Source organism: Maylandia zebra, linkage group LG6, assembly GCF_041146795.1.
Source record: "Maylandia zebra isolate NMK-2024a linkage group LG6, Mzebra_GT3a, whole genome shotgun sequence".
Taxonomy (NCBI): domain Eukaryota; kingdom Metazoa; phylum Chordata; class Actinopteri; order Cichliformes; family Cichlidae; genus Maylandia; species Maylandia zebra.
Window position 1 is genome coordinate 18,976,814 of NC_135172.1, and position 26,422 is coordinate 19,003,235.

Below are 26,422 nucleotides of genomic sequence, written 5' to 3' on the forward strand. Positions count from 1 at the left end.
AAGGTTGGAAAAACATTGCCCGGTCTGATGAATCTTGATTTCCGCTGTAACATTTGGATGCAGTGATGGATCCTGACCTGTATAAATACATCATGGTTGTGGTGGTGTGTAATAGTGTGGGGGATATTTTCTTGGCACACTGTGGGTCCCTTAGAACCAACTGAGCATTGTTTAAATGCCACAGCATACCTGAGTATTGTTGCTGATCATGTCCACCCCTTTATCAGCACAATGTACTCCTCTTTCAAAGGGTATACTGATTCTAGCAGGATAACACACCATGTCTCAACACTCAAATCATCTCAATCTGTTTTCCTGAGCGCGACAATGAAGTCACTGTAGTCACATGACCTCCGCAGCCTTAATTCAATACAGCATCTTTGGAATGTGGTGGAACGAGAGATTGGCATCATGTAGGTACAGCCAACAAATCTGTAGCAACCATGTGATGCTATCGTGTCAATCTGGAGCAAAATCTCTGAGGAATGTTTCCAGCAACTTATTGAAACTATGCCACAAAGAATTAAGGCAGCTCTGAAGTCAAAAGAGGGTCCAATAGAGTAGTAGCAAAGTGTAACTAATGATGTAACTAACCCCAGAGCTACAGGTCGGCTGAACACAGCTTGTCCACAAAGAAAACAAACCTACCTGAGGTGTCAGTAAAAATCTGCAGATTGTTGTATTTTGGTGTTTTTTTAATCCATTTATTTTTTATGATATGCTTCCTACAGTACCACAGCAGATCTTGGGGTTTATTCACCTGCCAACAAAACACTTGCTAACAGAGTAATAAAACATGAAGCAGTTGTGAGCAACACTCAGGATGATCCTGGATCATTTATGGGGGAATCAAGCTTAGCTTTTTTCTAATAAATTTCGACTCAACAGGTAGATTCTACATCAGGTGTTTTACTCTTTGACATTTCACTTTTGCGGTAAAAGCTCCAAATGGTTATCAAAATGGTTTAAAAGTTAAATATTATTGTACAAATATGAAGATTACCCCTGAAAACGTTGGGACAGCAGATTTGGAGTCACTGCTAATTATATAAAATGTCAAACTAACAAAAATCATTTTATAACATAGACGTGAGCACAACAGATTTCACAGCACAGCATGTTAAGCCTCACCTGGGGACTTGACTGGGGACTGCGTGGTGGAGAAGTGGGCAGGTCGCCTTGCTACATAACAGAAAAAAATACAATGCAGAGCATTCAGCTTAATGTAACATCTCTCAACACTGCACACAATCTGCTCAGAAACTATGGCCAGTTTACATTTAAGCTGCTAAATAATCATTGCCTAACCTGTTACAGTCTTATGTTGGCTTTAGTCGAATGGGATTTTTTTTTTTTTTTACGTGTGAAATATTTTCATACATACTATATGCTGTAATAATTTGCAAGAACTGACTTTGCCTGCATGGCAGACGTATGAGGTGGGAATCACCACACATTTTTATAGACTATTATTTTTAAAATGATTGTGCAACACGTGCCTCCTACCTGCACCGGGGGACTTGCTGCGCCGTGAAACTCCAGGGCTTTTAGCCGTCCGGTTTGGAGTAGCAGAGCGGCTGTATGACGACTTTAGCACTCTGCATTCTGGGAAAACAACGCAGTTAAAGTCACCACAGCATTCAAACCACTAATGATACTCCCTGGAGTCTGTGAACCAGGACAGAACTTGTTTGTTCATGAAAAACTGCACAGGTTTACAGATTTGTGCATATCAGTACCTGCTATACACCAGCCTTTCATAACTGACTGCAGTAATAGATAATCATTTTGTACACTCTATTTCTATTGCAGTCCAACACATACATTCAAATCATCCAGAGTGCAGTGTGACCCATAATGTATATCAGCAGATGCAGAACCTGGAGGAATAAAGCAGTTCTAGCTATGAAATAAAATATTAAACAAAATCTTTTTCCAGGACCAACAAATATAGTTTCCAAACTGATTTGTGCTTCATGACTTAAAAGCTAACCTGCTTACATCCGATTACCCACTTTCCTCTCCTCAGTCACAGGGTGTGTCCTGGACCTATCTTCTGTACTCTCAGCAGAGTGCAGTGTGCCTTTTTATGTACCTTCAAAGACCTAATTCTTACAAGTGGAGCACAGCAGTCTAAGTGGGACAAAAGCTCTGAACTATAACTGCATACAGGCAAACCACCATCAGTTAACGTGTAGTGTGTCAGGATATGCCTCCCTGTTGTTAAGCCAACCTGACCAAACAACACAAATATCAAACAGGATGTCAGTATTTTGGACTGCAACTAAATTAAACTTCCTCTTCTTCCCATGAGGTTGTTCAGTCTTGGCTGAAGTTATGTGCAGCTATGACAGTGAATGCATGAGCTGATTATACAGGTCATATCCTCTAAAGCTTTCTGCATAATAAAATACAGAAATATGCAAGACGTGCCTAACTTATGTACAACACATACAGTACAGAACATTAAAGTGGGACTTTTACAAACACATGGACTAGACATGCCATTCAAAAATTAAAATAAAATAAAAAACAAGAATGCAACCTTCTTCCCTTTTTGACAAAAAGGATGTGTGTTTAAAATATGCAACACCATTTTCAATTTATTGAAAACCCAGTTTGACAAAAGCTGGGAGGCTGTATAACATGTAAATTTAAAAAAAAAAAACAGAACGTGATGATTTGTAAATCTCTGAACTCCATATTTTATTCACAACAGAACATAGAAAGCATACCAAATATTTAAACTAAGACATTTTACATTTTCATGAAAAAATGCTCCGGATGCTGAATAAGTAAAAAGTGAAAGAGCAGCCAAAGCTTATTTAAAATGGACTTGGACAAAGTGGTAAACTTTTCAGCAGTTCAATGAATTGAAATGTGAAATTCTTTTTGAAAACATGGATGTTGCATCCTCTGGCTTAAAGGCGAACGAAATCATCGAGCTTGTTTTTAGGACTCCGTTCAAAAACCTGACTGCTGGCCTATGGAATTAGTATCTTGAACATGTTAAAAGTCATATACAGTTTTTAGATGAACAAACACTCCCATCCAGATGATGCCTTTTTCAGGGACCTTGCATATTTAAGCAAGATAATTCTAAAACGAATGCTAATTTATTACAACAGCATAGCTTCATAGTAGAAGAGTCCGGGGTGCTGAATCAGCCTCCTGCAGTCCAGATCTTTCCCCAGTTGAAAACATTTGACATTACATTTCTTAAAATGATACATTTTCTCATTTGATATGTTTTCCATGTTCAAAATTCCAATCAACAAGAAATCACATATGGCATTGCACGGGAAAACACACAGCATATCTTGATGTCAACTTTTCAAAAGGAAGGAGTGTTTCATGCAGCTGCAGGAGAACAAATAATGGGTTAAGAATGTCATGCACACACATGACACACACATATATACAGACATATGTTTGGTTAGTGTTAGTCAGGCCTACCAGTTGTAAAGGCTGTGGAAGCCTTACCACTGTGATCCAGCACAAAGTCGTCTTGGGCATAGCGAAACTTCTCTGGTCCGCACGCTATGAAGACATCATCATCTCCGAAGAAGTCCTGCAGGCAAGTAATCTGGAGACAAAACAGTAAATATTAAGGAGTGATGAAAAATGCGGATATCACATTTTTCAGATCTAAATCCTCATTGAAGTATTGATTTCCACACCATTTAATCTGCTTTAGCCTGCGCCACTGCAAACCACTATGCAACCCACATTTTCACACTATGCCTGAGTATTAAATACCTTTTCTGTTCTGTATGGATCTTGCTGCCACTTTCCAGATATACACAACTACAGGCCAATTATAAATAGCAGATGGAAATAACAGCGCTCTTTTGAATGCCGTGACCCTGACTGAACAATGTTTGTGTCTTGCATCAACTGAACTCATCCAAATCTAGAAGAAGTTAAGAACTGTTATGAGTAATGATTTATTACATTTATTACAGTAAAAGATACAAGATGCCTTTTAAGACAAGCTGGATTTCCCAATTCATCCTGCCAAATGTGCCATTTCCAGAAACTTCATTAGCTCTAAGTTTAGTAGTAATTGTATTTAGTAATTTAGTAGTAAACCAGAACAGGTTTTAGCTACACGTTTAACTGCAGTGCTTTTAGATCTACACACTGTGCAATCAGCTAAATAAAACAGGCCAACAAGCACGACAAGGTCAGAACCTCTCCTGACACCCAGAATACTGCAGAGTTAATGCAGAGTCTTGAGAGGGAAGCAGTACAGTTCGAGGTTGTGCCGCAGGGTAATTTCTCTTCCTTCTTCTATTCTGTCTCACACCGTGGTCGTCATTTTCTCTGCAGCTCAGAGCACTTTTTGTTTTACACCCACCACCACCCACCCCTGGAGACGGAAACAGAAGCTACTTTTAAGCTACACTGAGTCGTGCCCATACACACACACACACACACACACACACACACACACACACACACACACACACACACACACACACACACACACAATCCCTCTGTTGCTGTAGGTGGACAAGTAGGAAGATAAAGGAGCAAAATATCCCTTCATTATCCCTCCCACCACTGCATGCATGTGTGCCCACTCGCTGGCAGTCATGTGAGTTGTGTCCACACACACACAGACACACACTTTTGCAAATAAGAGGTGGGGTACTGCATGGCTAAAGACTGTGGGCAGATGGATCCTCTAGAGGAGATTAGGGGTTGACACAGCGGGGAAAGTGTATTTGTGTGTGTGATGGCCGACAGAGGAACAGGTGGTGCAGAAAAGCAGAATGGCCACTGAAGAGGGTTAAATTTTTTTTTTTTAAAAAGCAGAGATGGAAGCTGACATAAAATAAGTTAGAAGTGGAGGAGGAGTAAAAACTTACAATGATGAAAAGTATAGTGTTTGACATAAATTCATAAACTCAGTTACTCGTGTATTAGCAATAAGTGAGACGCACAACGTGTCTGCAATCAGACAGTCTGAGTTCAGAATGAAAAATTCAGTATCTGTGACTTTCTTATAGTGAATGCAATTTCTTTTCAACTTTTATGACAACCAACGACCTCTTTTACTGGCAAAACTGAGGAGCAGTGCTGCTGTGGGGAAAATGTCTGCAGAATTCGTGTCCATGCTTAACTGTGGCAGATTACTGAAGATTTGACATAGCTGAAGTGAATGTCATTCTTTAGACAGGCTCTCACTCAGGAATTTGGCAGCTGATCCTCACACTGTACAGTGCAAGCACAGGTGTTAACACCCGCCCCAGGGAGCGTCCGATGCGTGTCAAAAATGGACTGTGGTGAACTACGAACTCTCACGCTTCTGCTGCATGAGGATATTGGATAACGTTTCCACTTGACCTCTGACCTTGATCCTCATGGCCTGCTGTTTCCTTCGGTGTGCAGACATCATGAGTGATGACACTTTGCTGCATTTTTGCTGTGTCATTTGTTTAAGGACAACGTGAGACAGCAAAGCACAGACTGCTGAGGTGAGCAGCGAGCACCGTCCTCTGGCAGGGGAGCCACGAACTGGGATGACATCAGCAGCGAGAGGGCTTTAGTGACCGCTTATAACAACAGTTTGTCATTTTGTGAAACGCTGTGGTGGAGACTCAGTTCATGTGAATTTTCTCACCATACTCAAACCTGTTGCACAGTCCAGTAAACTCTTTAATCACAGGCTATTCAGCTTAAAATGACATTGACAGAATTGTTCTACCTCACTAATTCACGTGTTATATCATAAGCAAACAAGATACACATGTCAGTGCCCTTGGAAGCTTGTGATATTATTTAAATATTGTCTTAGAGTTTAACTTTTAAACGGAGTAAGGAGAGTGGCTGGAGTGATATTTATTAATATAAACATCTTGCATCAAGCTAATATAATAAAAAAAACAAAACAAGGCTAGCTTTTGTACCATGTTATAATAAAATTGTGATTTTCATTTACTATGTAGTACAGCTGTGTGACTGCAGCACTTCGGATGTAAAATAGCTGCCTCGCTCCGTGTTGGCAGCTCACTGAGACTGGCCAATTAAAATCAGCGGTTCTACTTGGTGGACAGGAGCTAACCATCTCCTGGCTGCAGCTTCAAACACACGAGGTACAGATAAATGTTCTCATTTAAATGTCATGCATGCAAACAATAAGCACATTTCACAATATAGAACTACAGCCTCACATTACATGATGCCTCTTTTTCACTTGTGCAAAGAGAGTGGATGATAAATTACATCACAATAACCTAAAAATTTCAATCTAAAATTGAAATCTGTGCCTTAATGCCCCAAGACCTACTTGTCCCATGTGCCCTCTGAGGCAGTGGGCTTATTTATGAAGAAGGCAGACTGGAATATTATACATCACTGTTGAAAAGGCTCGTGGCTGCACACTCATTTGCTTTCACCCCTACGCACTCTGCAAGGCTAGCACTGCTGGGGCCTATGATAAAGTACTTTTCAGCTGCTCTGTGACGCCCGGGGGGAATGCAAGGGAATTGAGACAAATTGTGGCTGTATGGATACATTTTAAACAGGCATAAAAAAAAAGAAGAGGTCAAGTGGTTAAGAACTTAAGTTAAAGAGCAACGGAGGTTGTGTTCTGTGTTTGTATTGATTTTCTTTTTTAAATTGAAAGCAGTTTAGAAATTTATTATTTATTTGCAATTTATTAAAAAGTGACTGACTTTATATGAAATAAAAGACCATGAAAAGTCAATTAAAGAACAGTTTATTTAATATTTGGACAGTGCATCGTTATATGATGAGTCAGAAACTACACAACGCCAACCTATAATATCACTTAGTGTATTATAAATCAGACCATAATTTATAAAATGAAGTCATATTAGATCAGATTAGGAATGTTTACTAACTGAAAACTCCGTTAATTTTCCTCACAGACTTCAAAATAACTTCTTTTTTTTCAACCAGTTTAAGTTTAAGGCAGTCCTGCATTGACTTTACTTTCACACCATCATCTTTCTTCAGCACAGTGATTGAAATACAGGCTTTTAGATTTATATCAAGGTTTTACAAAAGTATTCTAGGACTTACAGGTATTTTTTTATACATTGCCTCCCATTACCAGTTGTTCATAAGTAACTGGACAATTCACTGAAAAAATGTTCCCTTGTAATGTGCCATGATAAACTAAGCAGATGAAAGACCTGAAGTTGACTCGAAGTGCTGAACGTCAATCTGGTGGTTTTTAATGGAACTCTCACTATGAGGTCCAAAGAGACGTCACTGCGAGTAAAGGAGGCCATCATTAGGCTGAAAAACCAAAATCAACCAATCAGAGAGATAGCAAAAACTTTAGGAAGTGGTCAGATCTACAATCTAAAACATGCTTAAACAGAAGCCATGCACTGGCGAATTCAGAGACCTGGAAGATCCCAGAAGACAGCTAAAGTGGATGATTGAAGAATTATTTCCTTGGTTAACAAAAATTCCTTCGCAAAGTTAAATTCCTTCGCTAAGTCAATGCTCTTGAGGGAATATCACTTTCAAAGCCTACAATCAAGAAACGCCTTCATGAATGGAAATAAAGAGGGTTTACTGCAAGGTTGTTAAGGCCAGATTAGCATTCGTCCAAAAACATTTAAAAAGCCCAGCACAGTTCTGGAAAAGGTGAAACCAAGATTAACTTTTACTAGCATGATGGGAAGGAAAAGTATGGAGAGGGAGAGAAACAGCTCATGACCTGAAACATACCACATCATCTGTGAAAAATGGCAGAGGCAATGTTACGGCACGTATAACTGCCAGTGGAACCAGGGCACTAGATTTAGATAGAAGTACCAGGATGAACTGTGATGTGCACAAGGCCATACTCTCTGATCAGATTCAGCCAAACACTGCAAAACTGATCTGACAGTGCAAATGGATGATAACCCAAAGCATACTGCAAAAGCAACCTAAGAGCTTCTTAAGGCAAAGAAATGTGATATTCTTCAATGGTAAAGCCATTCACCTGATCTCAACCCAACATAGCATGCATGAAGACAAAACTGAACGCACAAAGACTCACAAAGACACAAGAACTGAAGGTGGCGGCAGTAAACGCCTAGAAGAGCATCTCAAAGCAGGAAAGTGTTTGGTCATGTCCAGATTTGGGGGAGTGGTCCGAGTGGTCCTAATTTCTGAACAGTTAATGCAGTACGTTTAATAAACTCCTTAAATTTAATTCAACCTGCACATTGACTGCATATTGACTCATTGTTTTTAAAGTCCTCTGTGGTGGTGTACAAATGTAAAATTACAGGACATCTCCACAGTTTAACAGAAGGGACCACTAGAAGCAAAAGTAACACAAAATTGCTTAAACTAAAGTCAACCAGCAGCTTGCTTCAGTGATGCAGAGGCTGATATGAGGATGTGCGTATGCTGTAACATCACAGCGGGATGTCGTTACCAAAGCACACTTCTAAGAAGACCCAGGTGTTATAAATCATATGAAAGAACTGCACAGAGTGGCCTGAAGATGAGACAGAAAAGCAGGCAATTTACTGACAACAGTAAAAAAACAGTCATACTAATCCAATCAGCTGCTCCCTCCTCTGCCTGAGTCTCCTGCAGTGCCTGATGTCAGCATTACTTATCTGTTGAATTTTTTAAGTTTCTTATAAATGAAATTTCTCACTGAAATGTGAAAGTGCTAAATATTAAAGCTTAAATACATTTCATATCACATTATAAAGCAGGACTCACAAGCTGAGTATGTTTACACATGGGATTATTTCCTCAAACACAAGGAAAACGTTGGAATCATGAAATGGAGAGCATAAACGTCAGACTACATCGACCATGTTTGCCTTTGCTCCTGTCAGCCACTGCCAGGATAAACAGCCAATGGCCGTCTACTGCCAGCACTGTCCTGTAGGGCCTGTCTTGGCCAATCAGTGAAGTGAACTGTTTGCAGGGTTCGGTATTGGCTGGGTGACATGACTTGAGGGTAAACTTGGTTTACCCTCCAAGATGGGACACTCCCCCTCCTCCCAAATGTCTGACCTTCTCTTACCCTCACCATCAGTCTGTCCTCCATCCTGTCTGCTGTATTTTCTGCCCGGGTAAGCTCGGCAACAGCACAAATACGTGCCAAGGGCTTAACATGTGTGGATAATTCAAATACAATAACAAGCGAACAGTCTTGATTTTCAAGGCATTCAAAAGGGGTTTAAAGCAAGGAAGGAGAATTGTCTTCTCTTGTTTTTACAGAACAAAAACAACTGAAATAGAAAATCAGCAATGAACAAAACACACACGCAAAAAAAGCATAAAAAGGGAAAACGACAGCTAGAATTACTCCGTCCGTATATGTAAACCTCATTTACCCACAGACCTTGCTTAAATTCTCACTTAGAGTGTTACTTACTTAAGAATTTGCTGATAAGTAGATGCCCATTAAGTTTGTCAGGGGGATGTCTGAGCTAAAGCCAGCCTGGTTATTAACACTGAACTCTCAGACAGAGGCAGCTCCCTGAGACAGTTTAATTCCTCTGGATTAGAGCAGTGAATCTCAGACACGTGTAACAGGCAGCACAAGCAGCGTGGAAATGAGCGATGAGAAATCTAAGCCCATCATTAACTCACGCCAAAAGTGATACAGCTGGGTGACAAATGAAAGTTAAAAGAAACCAAACCAAAGTGAAGTATTAAGGAGTTGGGCCACTACATGCTGCCAGAACAGCTTTAATGCATTTAAATCACACAGAATGCATTTGTATTGATTTGCAATGATCATTCCTCAAAAAGAACAAGTAGATCAAAACCACTGGCAGCAAAATTTCATCTATTCATCTGACCCTGTTAATATTTACATAGGCATGTACTAGCATAATAAATATACAGGCAGAAAGAAAGACAGTGTGTGGGAGTTGTGCTTAATTGTTTTTATGAAGTCTTTTTCGCTCATTCAGGTGTGCAGAGATTTCACACTTAAAGACAAAAGCAGCACAGTACCCACTGAAGTCATTTGTAGAGCAGATCAGAGGAACTCCAGCAGCCTGCAACATTTCGCCCTATCACACATTACACAGCTGTCTGGCTTACTGTCTTCCTCTCTTCCAAGAGATATTTGCACAAAGAGACTCATAATCACATAACTTCAGGCTGTCTAAATGTACCTTAGTGCTCCACTCTCTATATGCAAAAAGAGCTGTGCAAGTAAAATGGAAACATTGTACAAACATCCAAATACAAAGGTTCAAAGGAGCCCCTCCTGATTACCCTTCAGAATTGCTGAGGGGCTAAGAGATGCTGGTTGCCAGTTAACATATCCTGAGTTTTAATAAATCAGTAAGAGTGCTACATTTAGACCGGCCCAAAATATTAACAACACCAAAAGCTCCAAGCGCTCTTAAGCCAGTGAAAGAAAAGACTTGAACATCAAGAACAAGCACAGACTTCCGTCGCCTGGTTGACTTGGACAACTGATCTGTCCTCAGCTAAACTCAGCTAAAACTTGCTGTGACTCTCCTTGCGTGATTAAACTCGAGCAGACAAACAGTGTGTACTGTGATTTGTGATGATGCCTAACCATATCATGATGTCAGCTCCTGCTGGGGGAGCGAACGGCCCGCTGCAAAGAATGGACGAGGGCCAGGCTTCACAAATAAAACAAAAACAAGCAGTTGAAATCGCACAACACACAATGGATGCACTCCCCCTCTATGGCCTCCACACGCTTTGCACAGCTGACAGCCCGCCCGCCACCCCCACCCAGCACCCCGGCTCTCTGTCGTCTGGCAGCCTTTTGTCTTCCCGCTTGTTCAGTCGGTCCTCGTGAAACATAGAACAGGTACTCTGGTGTCATAACTGCAGTGACCGTGCTACAAGTTGTCACGAAAGCTGGGAACAAAGATTGATTCCAAGTATCCAAACTATTGTTAAGTTATTGCCAAAGCTTCGTGCTTGTCTATCAGTGCCAGCTTTGTTTACTCAAAGTCAAGTCAAATCTACTCGCAAACAGGAAAGCCGATACAATTCTTGGCACATGAATCCCCAAATGAAAAACTGGAGCACATTTTAATGAATCCTCATCTTAGTGTGGTTTACACCAAAAATGCACGGCCACTAAAGACGCACACGGAGAAACTAAACACATTCAAACAGCTAAGACATCGTCAATTAGAAGACAACACAAGTGCAGCATAACAAAATGCACAGAAAAACCACTGAAATGCTGTTTTATTAAGAAGCTGCCTGCTTTCAGTGTGCCAATAATCTATAGTCTGTACTCTGTGAGGGGAAACTGCTTTAAATTCAACTTTGAAAAAGCAAACTGAACAAGTATCCCTCTTCCACAATGAAAGGACTGCAATCCACTAAACTGACAAAAAAAAAAAAATCAGATTTACTAGCAATATAGTTTGAATAGCCTGATTTTCTAGTAAGGATTTGGCAAATAAAAGGATAATTCAAATAATAACATATTGTCGAGCCTAGCAGAGAGCACTCCTGGTTGGATGGTGTCAGTGCACTGGCGTCAGATGGTGCTGTATGCTAATGACAGTACAGAACAATGGGTGGGCATGCAAATTTCATGGCTGTTGACCCAAATGACGGTGTTTAATCCAGACTGTGTGCTGACAACAGCTCAAGCCTGACAACCAGATGAAACCCTTGTGTGGCCTTGCCTCTAGCTAGTCAGAGATGGAGGCAGTCTTATTAATCTATCTCTAACCGCAGCAAGTTTCACCGTCTTGCAAGGAGAATGTGCAAACAACAAGATATCAGCACCTTCAATGTGACAACAGGGTGAGAAGAATTCGGACAGCTTAATGAATGCAAACCCTTTAACTGCTGGCACAAGATAGTAGTGCCGCACGGCAAGACCTGGGCTGCTGGGATAATGGGGACAGGAGGCCATCATCATTAAGACCATGTCATTGGAGATGATGCCAAAGTGCATCAGCGTCACAGTAACCACATATATGTATATGCACCAAAAACACAGCAGTGCATGAATGCACTCTTTCTATATGTGGCACAAACAGAGCAACTACTTGGAAAGTTGTGAGCAATTTTCGCAAAGGAAGAACTCTTAACTCAATATTGAGGACAACACTGACATTTTTATGCAGTGCGCTGCAGTTGAGAAACTATATTTCTTTTTATGTCCAAAACAGCTGGTTACCAGAAACCCGATCTTTGTTGTCAAAGCTCTGGAAAGATATAAAGGGGGAAATGAGCCTGAAAGGAAAAGTACATTTTCATTGCTGCCTTCAAGATATCAGTAGAATCTGCCTGTTGGGAAAAAGTAATCATCATAGTATTTGTCCCCTATTTACCGCCTCTTACTTTATTAATTTTATTTCCCCCAGTTTTTTGTTTTTTTTTTGCCTTTGCTTCCTAATGTACTGAACTGCATTTACTAATAATTGCTCCTGGGTGTAGAAATTAAGTTGCACTGGCATGAATTGAATGCACAGCTGCAGCAATAACGCTGGATTAGTTTACTTTTTTTATTACAGTAATTTGTGTCTCCTCTTGCATAGCTCTATTTTCCCCCCATACACTTTGCACCTTTGTAGATTTATGAATTACAAATTAATATTGTGCATCATTCGTGTCTGTTTACTGACAAAAATACACAGATTTGTGTTTTGTTGACATAAACAGGGAAATATCCTTTCAAATGTTAAATACAGAAACAGATGTTGGAATGAAGTTTTTCTGTATACTCCCTTCTCATAGGGCATCATCGGTTATTTAAAAAAAAAGAAAGAGTGCAGTAGGGATAAAAAAACAAAACTGTTGTGCATGATTTGTTTTAGTCTGCTGGGAGACGTCCCAGACTGTGAGCCTGCTGCTCTTGCACAGCATCACATCAAATTCTTTGTGCCCTGATAAACTGCAGCGGAGTTGAAGGTCTACAAGTGACCTTCAGTTGTTGTCATGCACACTGCTGGAAAAATGCTGGAGCCCTAATGCACTTAACAGTTAAGGAAGCCAGTTTTTACCCATCAATTTATAGAATTTCTGCTTCGTGGTTGCTCTTATAGATTTTTAAAACTATCAGCCATCTTCTGCATCTTTAGATTATTATGGATGGATTCGGGATCCTCTGTATCCCATTAGTTAGTGCAAACATGTAAAGAAAATAAGACTGTCCAGTTACTAGTGCTCCCATTTCCCCCCCCGCTCCTCAGGTTACTGTGTGTACTGACTGACAGGAGCTTTAAAGATTTTAGAGAGACGAGCATTTGAGTAGTCTAAAGGTCAGGTTCTGTTTTCAGTCTCTCAATAGTGAGCAGACAAACTGTTATCCTACAAACATCATTAAAAGAAGTATTAAAGGCAAATGCATTTTAGGATTTCTATCATGTGCACGGGCAGAGAATTATGGAAAAGGGAAATATATACATATATATCACTACAGAACACAGATTCCAGTTATCTTTCCACTGATTGAAATCACATCATTGACTCCAGGTACAAAACAAAAAGTCCTTTTTGTTAGTTGACAAACCTGCTCATCGTCTATATCCCAGACAGACCTCACAGGTCATCAGGTTCAAATCTTTTAACTGTTAACCCAGAATCAGATCCAAGTGGTCTTTGTGGTCTGGAACAAGCTGCCTGCTGATCTGAGATCAACTGCGTGTGTATTCAAAATCAGACTCAGAACCTCTTTATTCACCCAGGCTTGCACTCATTAGGCACTGCTGATCTGATTTTGTCTTCTTTGTTAAGCACCGTGAGCCAACATGCAATGAAACGTGCTATATAAATAAAATTGCAATTTTTATTACTGTTCATTAAAATTTCATACATATTGCTTTCAGTAAGACCAAGAGCACAACGGCTATTTCAATGATATACACTCACTGATCACTTTATTAGGTACACTTTGCTGGTACCATGTTAAGAAGCATCAGACCAATTCTGCAGGTTTATCAGCTGGACATCCATAATGTGAGTCTCCTGTTCAACCACAACCCAAATGTGCGTTATTGGATTGAAATCCGATGACTGCGGAGGCCATTTGAGTACAGTGACCTCACTGTCATGTTCAATAAACCAGTTTGAGATGATTTGACCTTTGTGACATGGTGCATTATCCTGCTGGAAGCAGCCATGTGGCCGTAAAGGGATGGACATGGTCAGCAACAACACTCAGGTAGGCTGTGGTGTTTGAATAACGCTCGGCTGGTATTAAGGGGCTCAAGGTTTTGGTTAACCTGTGTGAACTGTAGCCTCAATTTCCCTTTCTTAGCTGACAAGAATGGCACCTAGTGTGGTCTTCTGCTGCCGTCGCCCATCTGCTTAGCCATTTAGAGATACAGCTTGAACATTATAGTTTGGATATAACAGAATGAATTTTGCGTGGTCAAGAAAATCTCAGAATATGTTGAACAAATTTAAGAACTAAGACCTTTTAAAAATAGATGGTCGTGACTTCACACTTCTCTGTTTTTAAAAAATCTAATCTGGCACCGAATCTGCCCTGAAACTTTGCAAATGACAGAGAAAATGTAATCGATTGTTCGCTCACAACAAAAAAAGATTTTTTCCCCCTGTGGAAAAATTGGATTTCTCACCTATTGATCACTAATGCTTTAATAGCTGTACCACACCCTGGCAGCCTTTCCTCACTTATCATGTGTCAGGATCACAAAGGGTTTAAGGCTACATCGGGGAAAGGCAGGGAAACTCTGGACTGGACCTAGATTTTCAAAATCACAATAGCGCCGATAACATCAGACAGCATTCTGTGCTCCATTAACTATTCACAGTTTAGCATTTGAAATGGGTATAGCCAAGACAGCCAGCGGTTAACACCATCTCAGCATAATGAGCCCTTTTTCTTACCTTTCTGAGCTCTTTCTCAGCAACAGACTGAAGTTACCTTAATAGTTTCTGCCTGTAAGCATAACTCTGTACAACAAGAGGTCTGTATTAGTTTTTGGCAATGCTAATATTTACACTTACTTCATCCCATGATTGGCTCTCTGTGTGTAGCTCATAAAGGTGACCGGCTCTCTGTGTGCAGGTCAGCTGTGTCTGCTGCCTGCGATCAGGTCAGGTCACGTTTGCCTTTCGATTCAGTCGTCTTCTTCTCTGCCTTTACCGTTAAATTACAAAGAAACTAGCAACCAGCGTCACATGAGACAGCAGAGTGCCTATTAATTAAATCATTCCTGTTGGCTCCCAGCATAGTGTTTGTCCTTAGTCCTGATATGAAAACTTTGGGGTTTGGAGTAATTTGGCTACTACTGCTATTTAAAAACTCTGTCTGCAGGATATGTAGCAAAGTATGCATCCCAGTTGAGCAGATGGTGTGGAGCTGAGTGGCATCTTTGCAGTAAGCTGCTGCCGAATTTGTTAAAACATGGCAGGAATGTTAAAGATCTGCGTGCCTGAGATGACCACGTCTCAGTCCTTTCTTGCATCACATAGCTCCAGAGGTAGTAGAGACTGTTGAAAGAAAAGTATTTTGAACAGTCGAAGCCCTGTGCTTCTAATTCTGTTTTATATTTCAATCTTTGGCTATAATATGAGCAACCATGATTGGCATATATATGCATATAAATAACAAAAAGCACAAAACTTTCACTTTATTTAACCGCTCCATCGTGTTTTCCTTTTTAATACAGCTCACAAAACATGCAATATATACTTCAGGAACATGAAGAATACTGAATCTATCAACGTTTGAGTCCTAAAAATGTGTATCAGCCCAAAGATGTCCAGCATCAGGCTCTAGTTTACAATTCATTCATTTTGTCACAGGGACTTTTATTTGTCTTTGCTACTTCTTCTACAACTCCCTTGAATACGTTCTCTATGATTTACACGCAACAAAAGCAAACTCAGGGACTGCAGGACTGTGCCCAAAATTAATGAATGCATCGATTCGACAGTTTAGACAATTAAAATAGGAAAATCTTATTTTCTGCCTGCCCGGTCAGCTTTGAGATGTAAAACAGGGTTTTCTTTCAAAAGCAGCAGCTGATTCTGTTGGCCCTGATAACCATGATCTACAATTAACATTCAGTCTGAAGAGGAGCTTTGACTCGAGGAGGGAGAGTGGACAGAGACATTTTGTGAAAGGCCCCTTACTCACGAAAAAACATCCGTGAACACAAACGCCCTCAAACACACCTGACAGCTGCACTGTAACCCTTCCTTCCAGCTTGTAGGTCTAATCATTCGGTTGTGGCCAGGGCGGGGGCTCTGTGCGAGTGTGAGTCCATCAGCGGGTGGGAGTCTGCAGACCGGGTGGCTGGTACCCCCGATTTGATTTTGGAGGAGCAGATGGTCGGCTGCTGCTGGAAGGCATTCGGAGTGTTTGCGTGTGTTTATGGGTGTGTGAGTGACTGAGGAAGGAGCCTTAGAAGTGCTTTTTATAGAGGCTATGGGGTTCAGACTAGAAAGATATTCACATGAACTACTAATATACATTCAGTTGCCAGTTTATTAGGCAACCGCATATTATTGTAGGGTTTTTCCCTTACGATATAAAGCGCCTCGAGGGATTTGATGCTATATAAATAAAACTGAATTAAACTGAACTGAACCTAAAACGGTGCTGCAGTAAATCCAACTTTTATGGGAGTTCTACTGTTCAGTTTCTGTTTCTGTGTGAGAGCCGTGACCCTTCTACTGTGGATTCACGAGAAGCCTGTATCTTACAATGCTCTTGAATTGGACTGCATTAAAATAATATAACTCTTTAATCCGTCCATCACACTTATGGGACTGGGCATTTTGGAATGCATCTTTAGAGTAATCAAATACAGCTTCTACTGATGAAGTTTTAGATATGTGGCTTTCAATAGATAGATAGTGTAAAAGAAATGGCCACTGTAAAGTCTCAGATCAAGGACGATTCAAATCTTTAAAGGCTGTGTGGTACACAAACCAGGAGAGATGTAGGCATCATCAGAAAATCATCATAAAAGCTGTTAACTAAGAAATCACAAGGACCAGGAGAAATACTATGAAAACCCAACTAGCAAGTATTACCAACATGATCTGGGTAATATTCTGGTTAGAGCAATCAACTCACTGCATACAGTCAGTGTGTCAGAAAACTGAACTAAGACCAGCAGTAAAATGAACAGCAATGGAAAAACCTTAAAGAGACTAAAGAAACAATGACTTTAAAACAGAATCAAATGCTCCAGCACAAACACATTTCCAGTGTTTCCACTAATAAATGGGACTGAAACACCACATTTTATTAGCTAAATAGCATATTTGCACCTCACAAACTTTGGAGGTTTTAATACTTTGAATTGACCAACATTACTTTTAATAAAGACCTAACTCGTCTATATATAGCGCTTGCCAGATGGATGGATTTATACTCCACCAAAGAGCAGAAACCATCTGTTAAAGGAAGCTAAATAAAAAGACTACTGCATCCACAGGCTGGTGCAATGTGATCATTAAGACGCCTGCGGTGAATATCTAAGGAAGCTAAACGACACACTTGTCAACATAAATTGTGTAATGTGTCATCTGTAATGGATAACCTCAAAACACTTACAGAGTACATGTTGTGAGTCACTATTACAAATGATTTATTTATGGTTGAAAAACATAAAAACCTAAAGGGGAAACAAGATTTTTCTAGTCAGTCAGCCAATCGGTGATTTATTAGAATCACTGCCGTGAATGTTGGGCTGCGACTGATCTTCAGTTTGATAAAATAATATATTCGACTGATGTGTCGTTTGGTTTTTTCCCCTCGGAGTGAGAGCAACGCTAAATTATATTGTTATTTTTACTTTTGACCACATGACATATTCAGTGCACTTGTGGGCATGACTAAAATGTCAGGCTTGAAAACACCTTTGAGTAAGTATAGTCTGTGCAAGCTGTGACAGCGCCATCATCATCTCTGTCCACCCAGTAAAGGTTTTGCTGGTACAGACAGTGTTTGCGGGTGCTGTTTTTGATGTTTTCCTTTAGAATAAATATAGATTGGGACATTATGGTTCAGTTTAAAGCACCACTGAACACACGGGCCATTCCCACAACACTGACATCGGCAATTTCAGTTTCACCCACTTCCACCACAAGTTACATTTACACAGACATTGTGGACTTTAACACAGTGCCTCATTCTGGCAAACTGTATCAGCATGGTTTGGGGTAGAGCAATCATTTGAACACTCTGCCCACCTCTTGTGATTTCAAATGATTGGTGAAAGCATTAGCTCTCAACACTGATCATGAGTTCTAAAGTGCACAAATGAAGCTCCATAAAGCTCCATATCTGCTTCTCCTGATCTGGAGCTTAAAAAGCCTGGAATAAACAGCTGGTTTGCATGGCTGGTCTACTTGGAATCTCTCAAGGGATGGAAGTAGACATATCAAGGCTTTATGTCACACATATGGAATCTGTGTTAGGTGGGAAGTCTGCTAACCGAATTCTTTAAAGTAGTTTTCAAATATGAAGAAGCTTTTTTCCCTTTTTTAAAAAAAATCCCTGTAAAAACTTTTCATTGTCAAAGAGGGAAACTTCGAATTTAAGTTGGAGAGCATCCGCTACAGGGAGCTCTGCATGTCTGATTTGGAAGATTTTTATGCCCCTTCCTGATGCAACCCCAAAGGGATACGTGGCTCCTCTCTGAGTCAAACTGGGGAGCTTTCGCTTGGTAGGCGAGGCTTCAGTCTAAAATAATGTAAATAAATACAGCAATGTTCTGGATGCTATTATATAATCTTGTCGAGTCAGTGTTTCTGTGCAGTGCTGGCCTAACAGAAAGGATGCTTTGCTTGCTCTGTCAAAGGTGATAAGGATCACAATTCTCATGAGTCAATTTGTCCAGACTGTCCAGCCCAGAAAGATTCCCATCAGCTCACAGAAAACAAACATCAGCTGGTTTGGTTGTCACACTTTCAGTCCCAGTTAAATTTTTCTTTTTCCCCACTCACCAACACTTTTAAAGCTCAATTTAACTTAAACTGTTACCAAAGAAATTCATTTAGTGATTTTGTACTAAAATGGACAAAGCATGCTGACATTTTTGTAGTCTTTGACATAATTCTGTAATCAACATCCCTGTGTGAGTGGAGCTGATCGTTAAAAATAAATAAAATGCAGTTTAGCTTCACTAAAAATGCAAAACTCCTAGAGCTCTATCAGTTCAGTAGTTACAGTAATTAAGGTTTCACTTTCTAAATGCTTAATTCCAGTAAACTAATTTTATGAAACCATGAGTTGATACATTATTTGTTAGATTAAAATGTGCATCAATCTATTCCAGTATAGGCCAAATACAGGATTTCACAAAAATCTTTATCCTCCTAATTTTTTTTTAATTTTGCTAGGAAAATGGGGGAAAAGTGCAGTAAGTACAAGAGAAATACAGTATATATAGCAAAAACAGAATTTGTACAATTGTGAGTAACTTGAAAGTCAACATTTGGTGTGAACACCTTTATTCTGCAACACACCCTGAACTTTTTTAGCAAGCTATCCTTTAATTTTTAGGAATAGTTCTCCAGGCTTCTTGAAGGACATTCAAAGCTCGTCTTTGGATGTTAGCTGCCTTTTATTCTGTATCAATACGATCCCACAGTTCTTTATTAATGTTGAGCTCCAGGCTGAAGGAGGCTGATCCATGACTGTTGGTGTTCCATTGTGTGTTTTTCTATCCACGTAAGCTTTTACTGGACGGCCAGATTGTTTGGAATCATTGTGATACTAAAAAACGAAGCTCTTGCCAATTAAACACTTTCCAGATGGTACTGCATGGTGGATCAAAATCTGATGGTACCTTTCTCCAACACCCCTAGCTGAAATGCAACCCCAAACCATGACGGAGTCTCTCCACTGTGCTTTACAGATGCTGAAGATACTCACTGTCCTTCTTCACACAACATCATAGCGCTTCATAGGTCAGTGTCAACTGGCTTAACAAAGACTACAAGCAAACACATTCCTCTGAAAATTGTCAGGTACAAAGACTGGTTCTCTGTCTTAACTTCAACCCTGAAATCCACTGAATCATGCAACAAGATGAGTGTTCTATAAATGTATGTAACATCTTACATGTGACAAACATACTTTGACTTAGTTCTCTGAGCACATTTCACACGAACTCTTCCAACATGCATCACAAAATACAAACATCACAAGAACAGACTCGGGAACAACTTCTTGTCCAGCATCATAACAACAATGAATAATCTGTGTAATAATCACAGCCATGTACAATATTTCAAATGATCAGAAACTCTGTGCAATATTCTCATTATTGGTAAATTCACTGTGTAATACTCTTATCATACTCCTCTGCCTAGCATTGCCTCATTTGTTACCTCGTTATCTTACCCCGTTAACTTGCAAATACTTTTTATATTTAGTACTTTTTATATTTTCTGTGAGAATGACAGTTTGTTCATGGTCAGATGAGATGTCAGCGTAAATATTTTACACGGGGGCCACCATGTGTTGTAGCTCACCTCATGTCTGAACACCAGAATTTCAACATGTGCCCCAGATGGATAGCATTATAGCATAAATAGTCTCATGTGGTACAACCAGAGCACAAGGTGGGGATACCATACTGATGGATATGGCACAAGGCCTTAAAGCCAAAGTGTATCCATTACTGCTTTGTTGAAATAATATATGGGCGTAGAATTATGTATGGGTGATTAAACTGACTTTAATTATCTGGACTGCTGACACAGCTGAAACCTATAAATCGCGGCGGTTTTTAGAGATAAGCTCAGCTTTGCTCCATGTGGTTCCCGTAAGCACATTAGCCAGTTTCATCTCATTGAAAACAATATGTTTAACTAGCTCTGGCTGTTAAGTTATGCAACTGTAGCAAATAAAATCACCACACAAACTAAAACAAGAACAGGTCATAGTTTGTGTAGTAATTACTGGAGCTGGTGTCCACACAGTTAAAGGCAGTTTAACATGATGTAGCGCAAGTTAAATAGATATTCATCAGACCTACCTGCTTGCCTTCCAGTGTGTACAGTCTCCTCACTGCGCCAGAGTCCAACTTGATAGCGTCTGTGATGTCGGTGAGCACCTGCTCGAAGGAGTGTGCAGTTTTCTTATTGAGCAGTATCCGAACGGCCTTGCGGGGCTTGACGCCGCTGCGGATGACTGTGACTAACTTGGGTTTGATGAAGTCCTTAGATTCCCTCTGCAGCTCACTCTTCAGCGGGAAGAGAGACGGGAGGGAGCGCGATGTGCTGGTCTTGCTGCCCACTGACCAGTTGGGGTTCACGTTCTTGGTGTAGTCGACACGTCGGAAGGGTTCATTGGAGGCGCACACGTAACTCTCTCCTGCAGGAAGAAATGAGGTGCTGTAAAGAGAAGCTAAACACTGGCGCATAAAGCTCAAATAGCCACGTAAAGAACTCAAGTCATCAGTGGGAGGAAGTCCTGCAACAGGTGAGATGGCCTCATCATTACCCTGACATTAACATTACTGCATCACTCTGGGATTATAAGGAAACTGTGGCAAGCTCTTGCTAGGATCAACACATACCTTTAAGGAAAAAAACATCTGTGTGTACATTTACCAAAGAGAATGGCTGAGGTTATTTTGCTATTAATTGCACACTAAAGGACACATACGTTGCACAACATCGACCATAGCATGCCTTACTAAACACTGCTCCCATATGGTGAATAACAAGGAACAGACAGTGTGACGCTGTTCTTCTCTCTCCCTTCCAGCTGTAGGGCTGCTTTCCTCCAAAGCAAAGCGTTTTGCTTTATCAGCCAGCATTCCAGTTTAAACACCCAGCACGCAACTGTTTCTCCTTAACAAGAAAGTTGTGTTAAGTACGGGAGCTTGGTGGGTGAACAAAAACCACATCAAGAATGTCTGGAGATTGTTTTGAAAGTGCTGGATTTGTGCTTCCCTGCTGCCGGTCTGTTCCAAATATGAGTAAGAGCTGGAAAGTGACAAATAGTGTCTGCAAGTACCAAAGCCTCTCTCAGAAGCAACTTACTGCATGCTCAACTTCACGAGAGATATTCGGCTTTATTTGAAAGAAATCTTGTTCTAGGAAACTAGATAATTACAGGGTTACTAGGAATCAGCATGTACATACTAAGAAACCGAGAAATAGATTATTACTCATGGCTGCATCTGTGTATGAATATAAGAACCACAGTGGCTGGCTCTGTCCAGGGAATCCCAGTTAAGTAGCAGGAAGAGTAATCCTTACATACCACAAAAACGTATTTGTTCAAAACTTAAAGGAAAACTTTTATTTGTAGGATATGTTCAGCATATTTTTCTCACCAGTTCATCTGCTGATAAGAAATCAATCCCAACACTGACATTTTGGTTACTGGATTTGTGTCAGAACAAGCAAATTGAACTTCAGCGTAAAAAGGCCAACTGAGACACCGCGTCCCAGGATACCAGGTTTTATTAAGCCTGCAATTAACCAAAGGCTAATTAAAAGGCTAGGCCACAGCTGGAGGGGACTGAGCTGTGGTTGAGCACCGAAACAAAATATATAACCGAGGCTGCCGTTCATCTGCAGGGAAATGACAGAACGCTGACATGCCCTCAGACGGTGCGCGGTGACAGGTCTATTCCCCGACGTCCCACGGGGATGTGATCGGAGCCCCAGCCACCCGCCGCTGGCTGCTGTCCTCGTGTGAACAACAGATGAGGACAGGCCTGACGGACTGTTTAACCAGCCCAGCAACTTTTACGAGGTGACACAGCGGTCACCAGTCCAGCATGACGTCAATAAACAGCCACTGTTATTACTGTGATAACAGAGTTGCTGTCACAAAGAAATAAAGTGATATAATAACTGCAAAAAGTATGAGGTCATGGTTCTCCGATTTATACTCACAATGTTACAAAGAAAGATCAACTTTCTTTAACCTTATCAGACTGTGGCCTTTACTTCACACTTGAATTTCAACTGTCAATTTGAGTTTTTACATTTTACATTTACATTGTTTCTATCATCCTAAAGGGTTGAACTTCAACCCTTTAGGAATCATATTGTCACATTTTACAGAAACATGTAGCACACGTCTGTCATGAGAGGTGTGTATTATCAGTAAAGAACTGTTTCTAAGTCATGATTTAAAACTCTTTCAGCCATTTCTCTCTGCTGTAAAATACAAAATATTTTCCCTAAGGCTCAAATGCTTTAGTATCACAAGCCAATTTGAACACCGACCATTAAAAGGTTTAATTTCCCCATGAGGTTCAAATAAAGACCCTCTGGTGCCCAAACTTGTTATTGCCCCGACTAGAATTCCCTTTGTCAGCATGCTACGGAGACCCACTGTAACCTGCAAAGCTCCTTCTAAACCCATTTCAGGATTGGCTATAGCGGTTGTTTTCCACAAGCACAGCAGTTCGAGTCGACTGGTTGGCTCTGTAATCCCATCTAGTCATACGAGGTGCACATGTGAATGGCGCCTGATTGGGTTTTCACACAAAAGAGCCCCAGCAAGCCTCAATCAATGGATGCAGACTGCTGAGCTGTGCAGTAATGTTTGCTCTCTTTGTCCATTAGATGGGTGTGTAAAAATCGACAATATGGCCCACCTGCAATCTGAGCGGCTCAAGGAGAAATTAAGCAGTCAACAAACATGCTTACCATTGACCCAGGGCATTATCATATCCTGAAATTCCCACCTTAAAGGGCCTGTCTCTTCAAACCAAATCATAAATGGAATATTTGTTCCTATTGGAATAATAGGCCCTATTTGGTGAGATTAGGAAAAAAAAAGACAGAAAAGCAATACAATCAAATCAATGGAGGCCAAATGGAACGAAGTATTCTTTAAGTATTCATTTTGGGGTTATTTAACCGTAATAACAAGGTTGACTACAGCAAAAACAACACAAAAGGACCTGCTTTATTTTCCCCACTATGTGGGCACTCGTACATTCAAACACTTGTCCTAATACCAAAATTCTTCTGCATACACCACCAGAACAGTCATTTTGGATGAACTGCCCATTGAAATAAAATCACTGGTTATGTGAGCTACTGAAGTAGCACTGAGGGGTGAAGTCAGTGCACCAAAACAACCTTGGTGCAGTTTGTTAAACTACTGTTGCTACAGAATTTAGATCAGGCACTGGCCTAAATCTTCCCCAGTCTCTGGAGGGACAGAGTAAAGCAAATGAGTGCAGCACAGACTGAAATTTAGGAAGATGTGAGATGAAAATAGGATTAATAACTTCAGTAAGAGGTCAGTGGATCCTAAGTGAGTGTGAGGAGCAGTAATAGAGGACTGCAGTCAGGTCACAGTGCAGACAGTGAACATGAAGATTAACTTATTACTGAGAGGCCACTCTCCCTGCAGAGTAAACAGCACAGGGAAGAAGGAGTAGGTAGGAGAGTATATTCTATTCGTTTCTGCAGTGAGTGACCAAATTTGTCTAGGGGCTCTTTGACAAGATGAGTACAGTTCTCCATATAGAAGGATTACAGGAACAGTTGTTACCACTTTTTGTAGTAGTATTCACGTTTATCTTATGAAAAAAATGGACAGACAGGGGATGGGGGAGGGCAATTTTATCCTACAAGCCCCAAGGCTGAGCTCAATCAACTGCAAAAGATTTTAAATGCCAGTGAAGCCAACAAAATACATACGTTCACTCACTTACTCACTTATCCATTCATTCATTTCCAGGCAGGGGTGTATTTAGTGAAACACAGGGCACTTTCACGCCCACAAAAGCTCACAAATAAAGTAGGCGTTAGCTGGGAGCTTGAGTCCAGCTGAGATCAGTGGGCAGCGATGCACATTTTGCAGAACAGAGCATTACTGAGGAGGGGTCTGTATGCTTGAGTGCATGTATGGCACTGGGTCAAACATGTTAGGGCGGTTACGTCAGTGCATATACAGCGATAATCTATATCGCTGCACTGCATCCAATGGGTTTAAGTGCAGCAGATATTTGGAACAGAGTCAGAACTTTCCCAATTATGTTGTAAAAGCAGGGCAAGGAGCCAACTCTCTAAATATAATTTGCTTTGTAAGTTTTCAGGCAACTTAATCAATATTCAAGGCAAAAAAAAATGTAGCTTTTAAACGATAAACAGCATGTCTGAGTCGATGCACATTAGGCCACCGTTGATCTAATCTCAAGTACTGAGCTCCTGTCATCATTTGCGGTCACGCAAAGTGATTGTTGAAGGCTTCATCCATCATCGATCTTACCCTCTACTAACTCATCCAGGCTGGTGATCTTCCTGCCCCCATCCAGCGTGTACAACGTCCGGACTCCTTGCGGAAGGTTGACGTTGTCTGACAGGGACCGTGTGAGCTCCATGAGCAGGGCATCCAGGGATCTGAATCGGTCGTTAGACACGGCGTACACCAAACCTTTGAAATACTTGTCACCATTGCGATAAAAGCGCACCTTCCTGGCCTTTTTCTCGGAGGTGAGGGACTGGAGAGTGCGTGTGCGGTAGAAACTACAATGCGCACTGTGCGCGGGGCTTGGCACCAGCCCGTTACCTCTAGAACCACATTGAGACCCGGAGCCCGAATTGGTCCTCGGTGGCCGGTGAGGCTTGTCTCGTTCCTCAAAGTGTTCAAATTCAATACTTCTGCTTAGCGACATGTCGTCTCTCACTTTATCTGAACGCTGCTCCAAACAGGAAACCAACTTTTATACAGAGAGAGAGAAAGAGATGAGGGATCGATGAGCCAAATGAAGAAGGCAGCCTACACGTGTGCGTCTCCAGTCTCCACTTTAAGCCTGCTATGCCTACCTTAAGCAGCACCAACAGTTTCAAAATGAGAGGGGAAAAAAGAGAAAGTCAGGATGTGACCTCTCAGTCCGCTGAATCTTATCAGATCGATCCGTTAAACTGATTCATCAACCGTCAACAAAACACAGCAGGAGTAATAATCCAGACGTCAGCTCGAGATGAGATATCCGGTTGAAAATGTGTCAAAAAACCGGCAGCTGTGCTTGACAGACATCGCAGTGGATCTCTGTTATCTCACAAACAGCCACGAAATGTTAGAAAAGTTCGGCACGCCGCACTGAAGCCGCCTCCTCCTCGCATCCTTTCCTCTAACTGGTCGTCGGCGCAGGCTGTCAAATCAATGGATAATGAGACGGAGGAGGAGGACGCCTTCCGCATCTCCGGGTCCTAATGCTGTCTATTGTTCCGTTCATGCATTCAAGACCCGAACAATGAAGTTGAGGTTTTACATTCCGGCCAGATGACCTCAGACTGAGGAACCGTAAGAATGATACACGCCCTCCCCCGGAGAGCGAGAAAGTACATTCTTAGCTGGCCTGAGATCAGTACAGCACAGCTACCAAAAACATATCGCCAGTTATGTATTTTATATATTACCTTTAATTTACAATTAACCCCAAAGACATATATCAACCTTGTGTATTTAAATTGCAGCATATATATCAGATGATACCATTAATTAACATTTGCTCATTCTCGCTCATTATGTGTTTGACACACT

At 40.9% G+C, this 26,422-nt stretch overlaps 1 protein-coding gene across 9 annotated transcripts in view; it reads right to left on the minus strand.

Annotated features, from left to right (window-relative positions):
- dclk2a (doublecortin-like kinase 2a) overlaps positions 1 to 26,180 on the minus strand; it is a 42,479-nt gene extending 16,299 nt beyond the window's left edge. For 5 of the 9 annotated variants that reach the window (XR_013098933.1, XR_013098934.1, XR_191141.6 and 2 more), the window contains exons 1-5: positions 25,145 to 26,180; positions 20,931 to 21,268; positions 3,457 to 3,586; positions 1,507 to 1,605; positions 1,132 to 1,182 (exon numbers count right to left, since the gene is read on the minus strand). Coding sequence is in view for 6 of the 9 variants with exons in the window: in XM_004549320.6 (XP_004549377.1) it covers positions 1,132 to 1,182; positions 1,507 to 1,605; positions 3,457 to 3,586; positions 20,931 to 21,268; positions 25,145 to 25,550 (1,024 nt within the window). In the remaining 3 variants the exon portion in view is untranslated. The remainder of the gene's footprint in view (positions 1 to 1,131; positions 1,183 to 1,506; positions 1,606 to 3,456; positions 3,587 to 20,930; positions 21,269 to 25,144) is intronic. The other 4 variants (XM_004549318.6, XM_004549319.5, XM_004549317.5 and 1 more) reach the window with 4 other exon arrangements.
- Between the last annotated feature and the right edge of the window lie 242 nt (positions 26,181 to 26,422).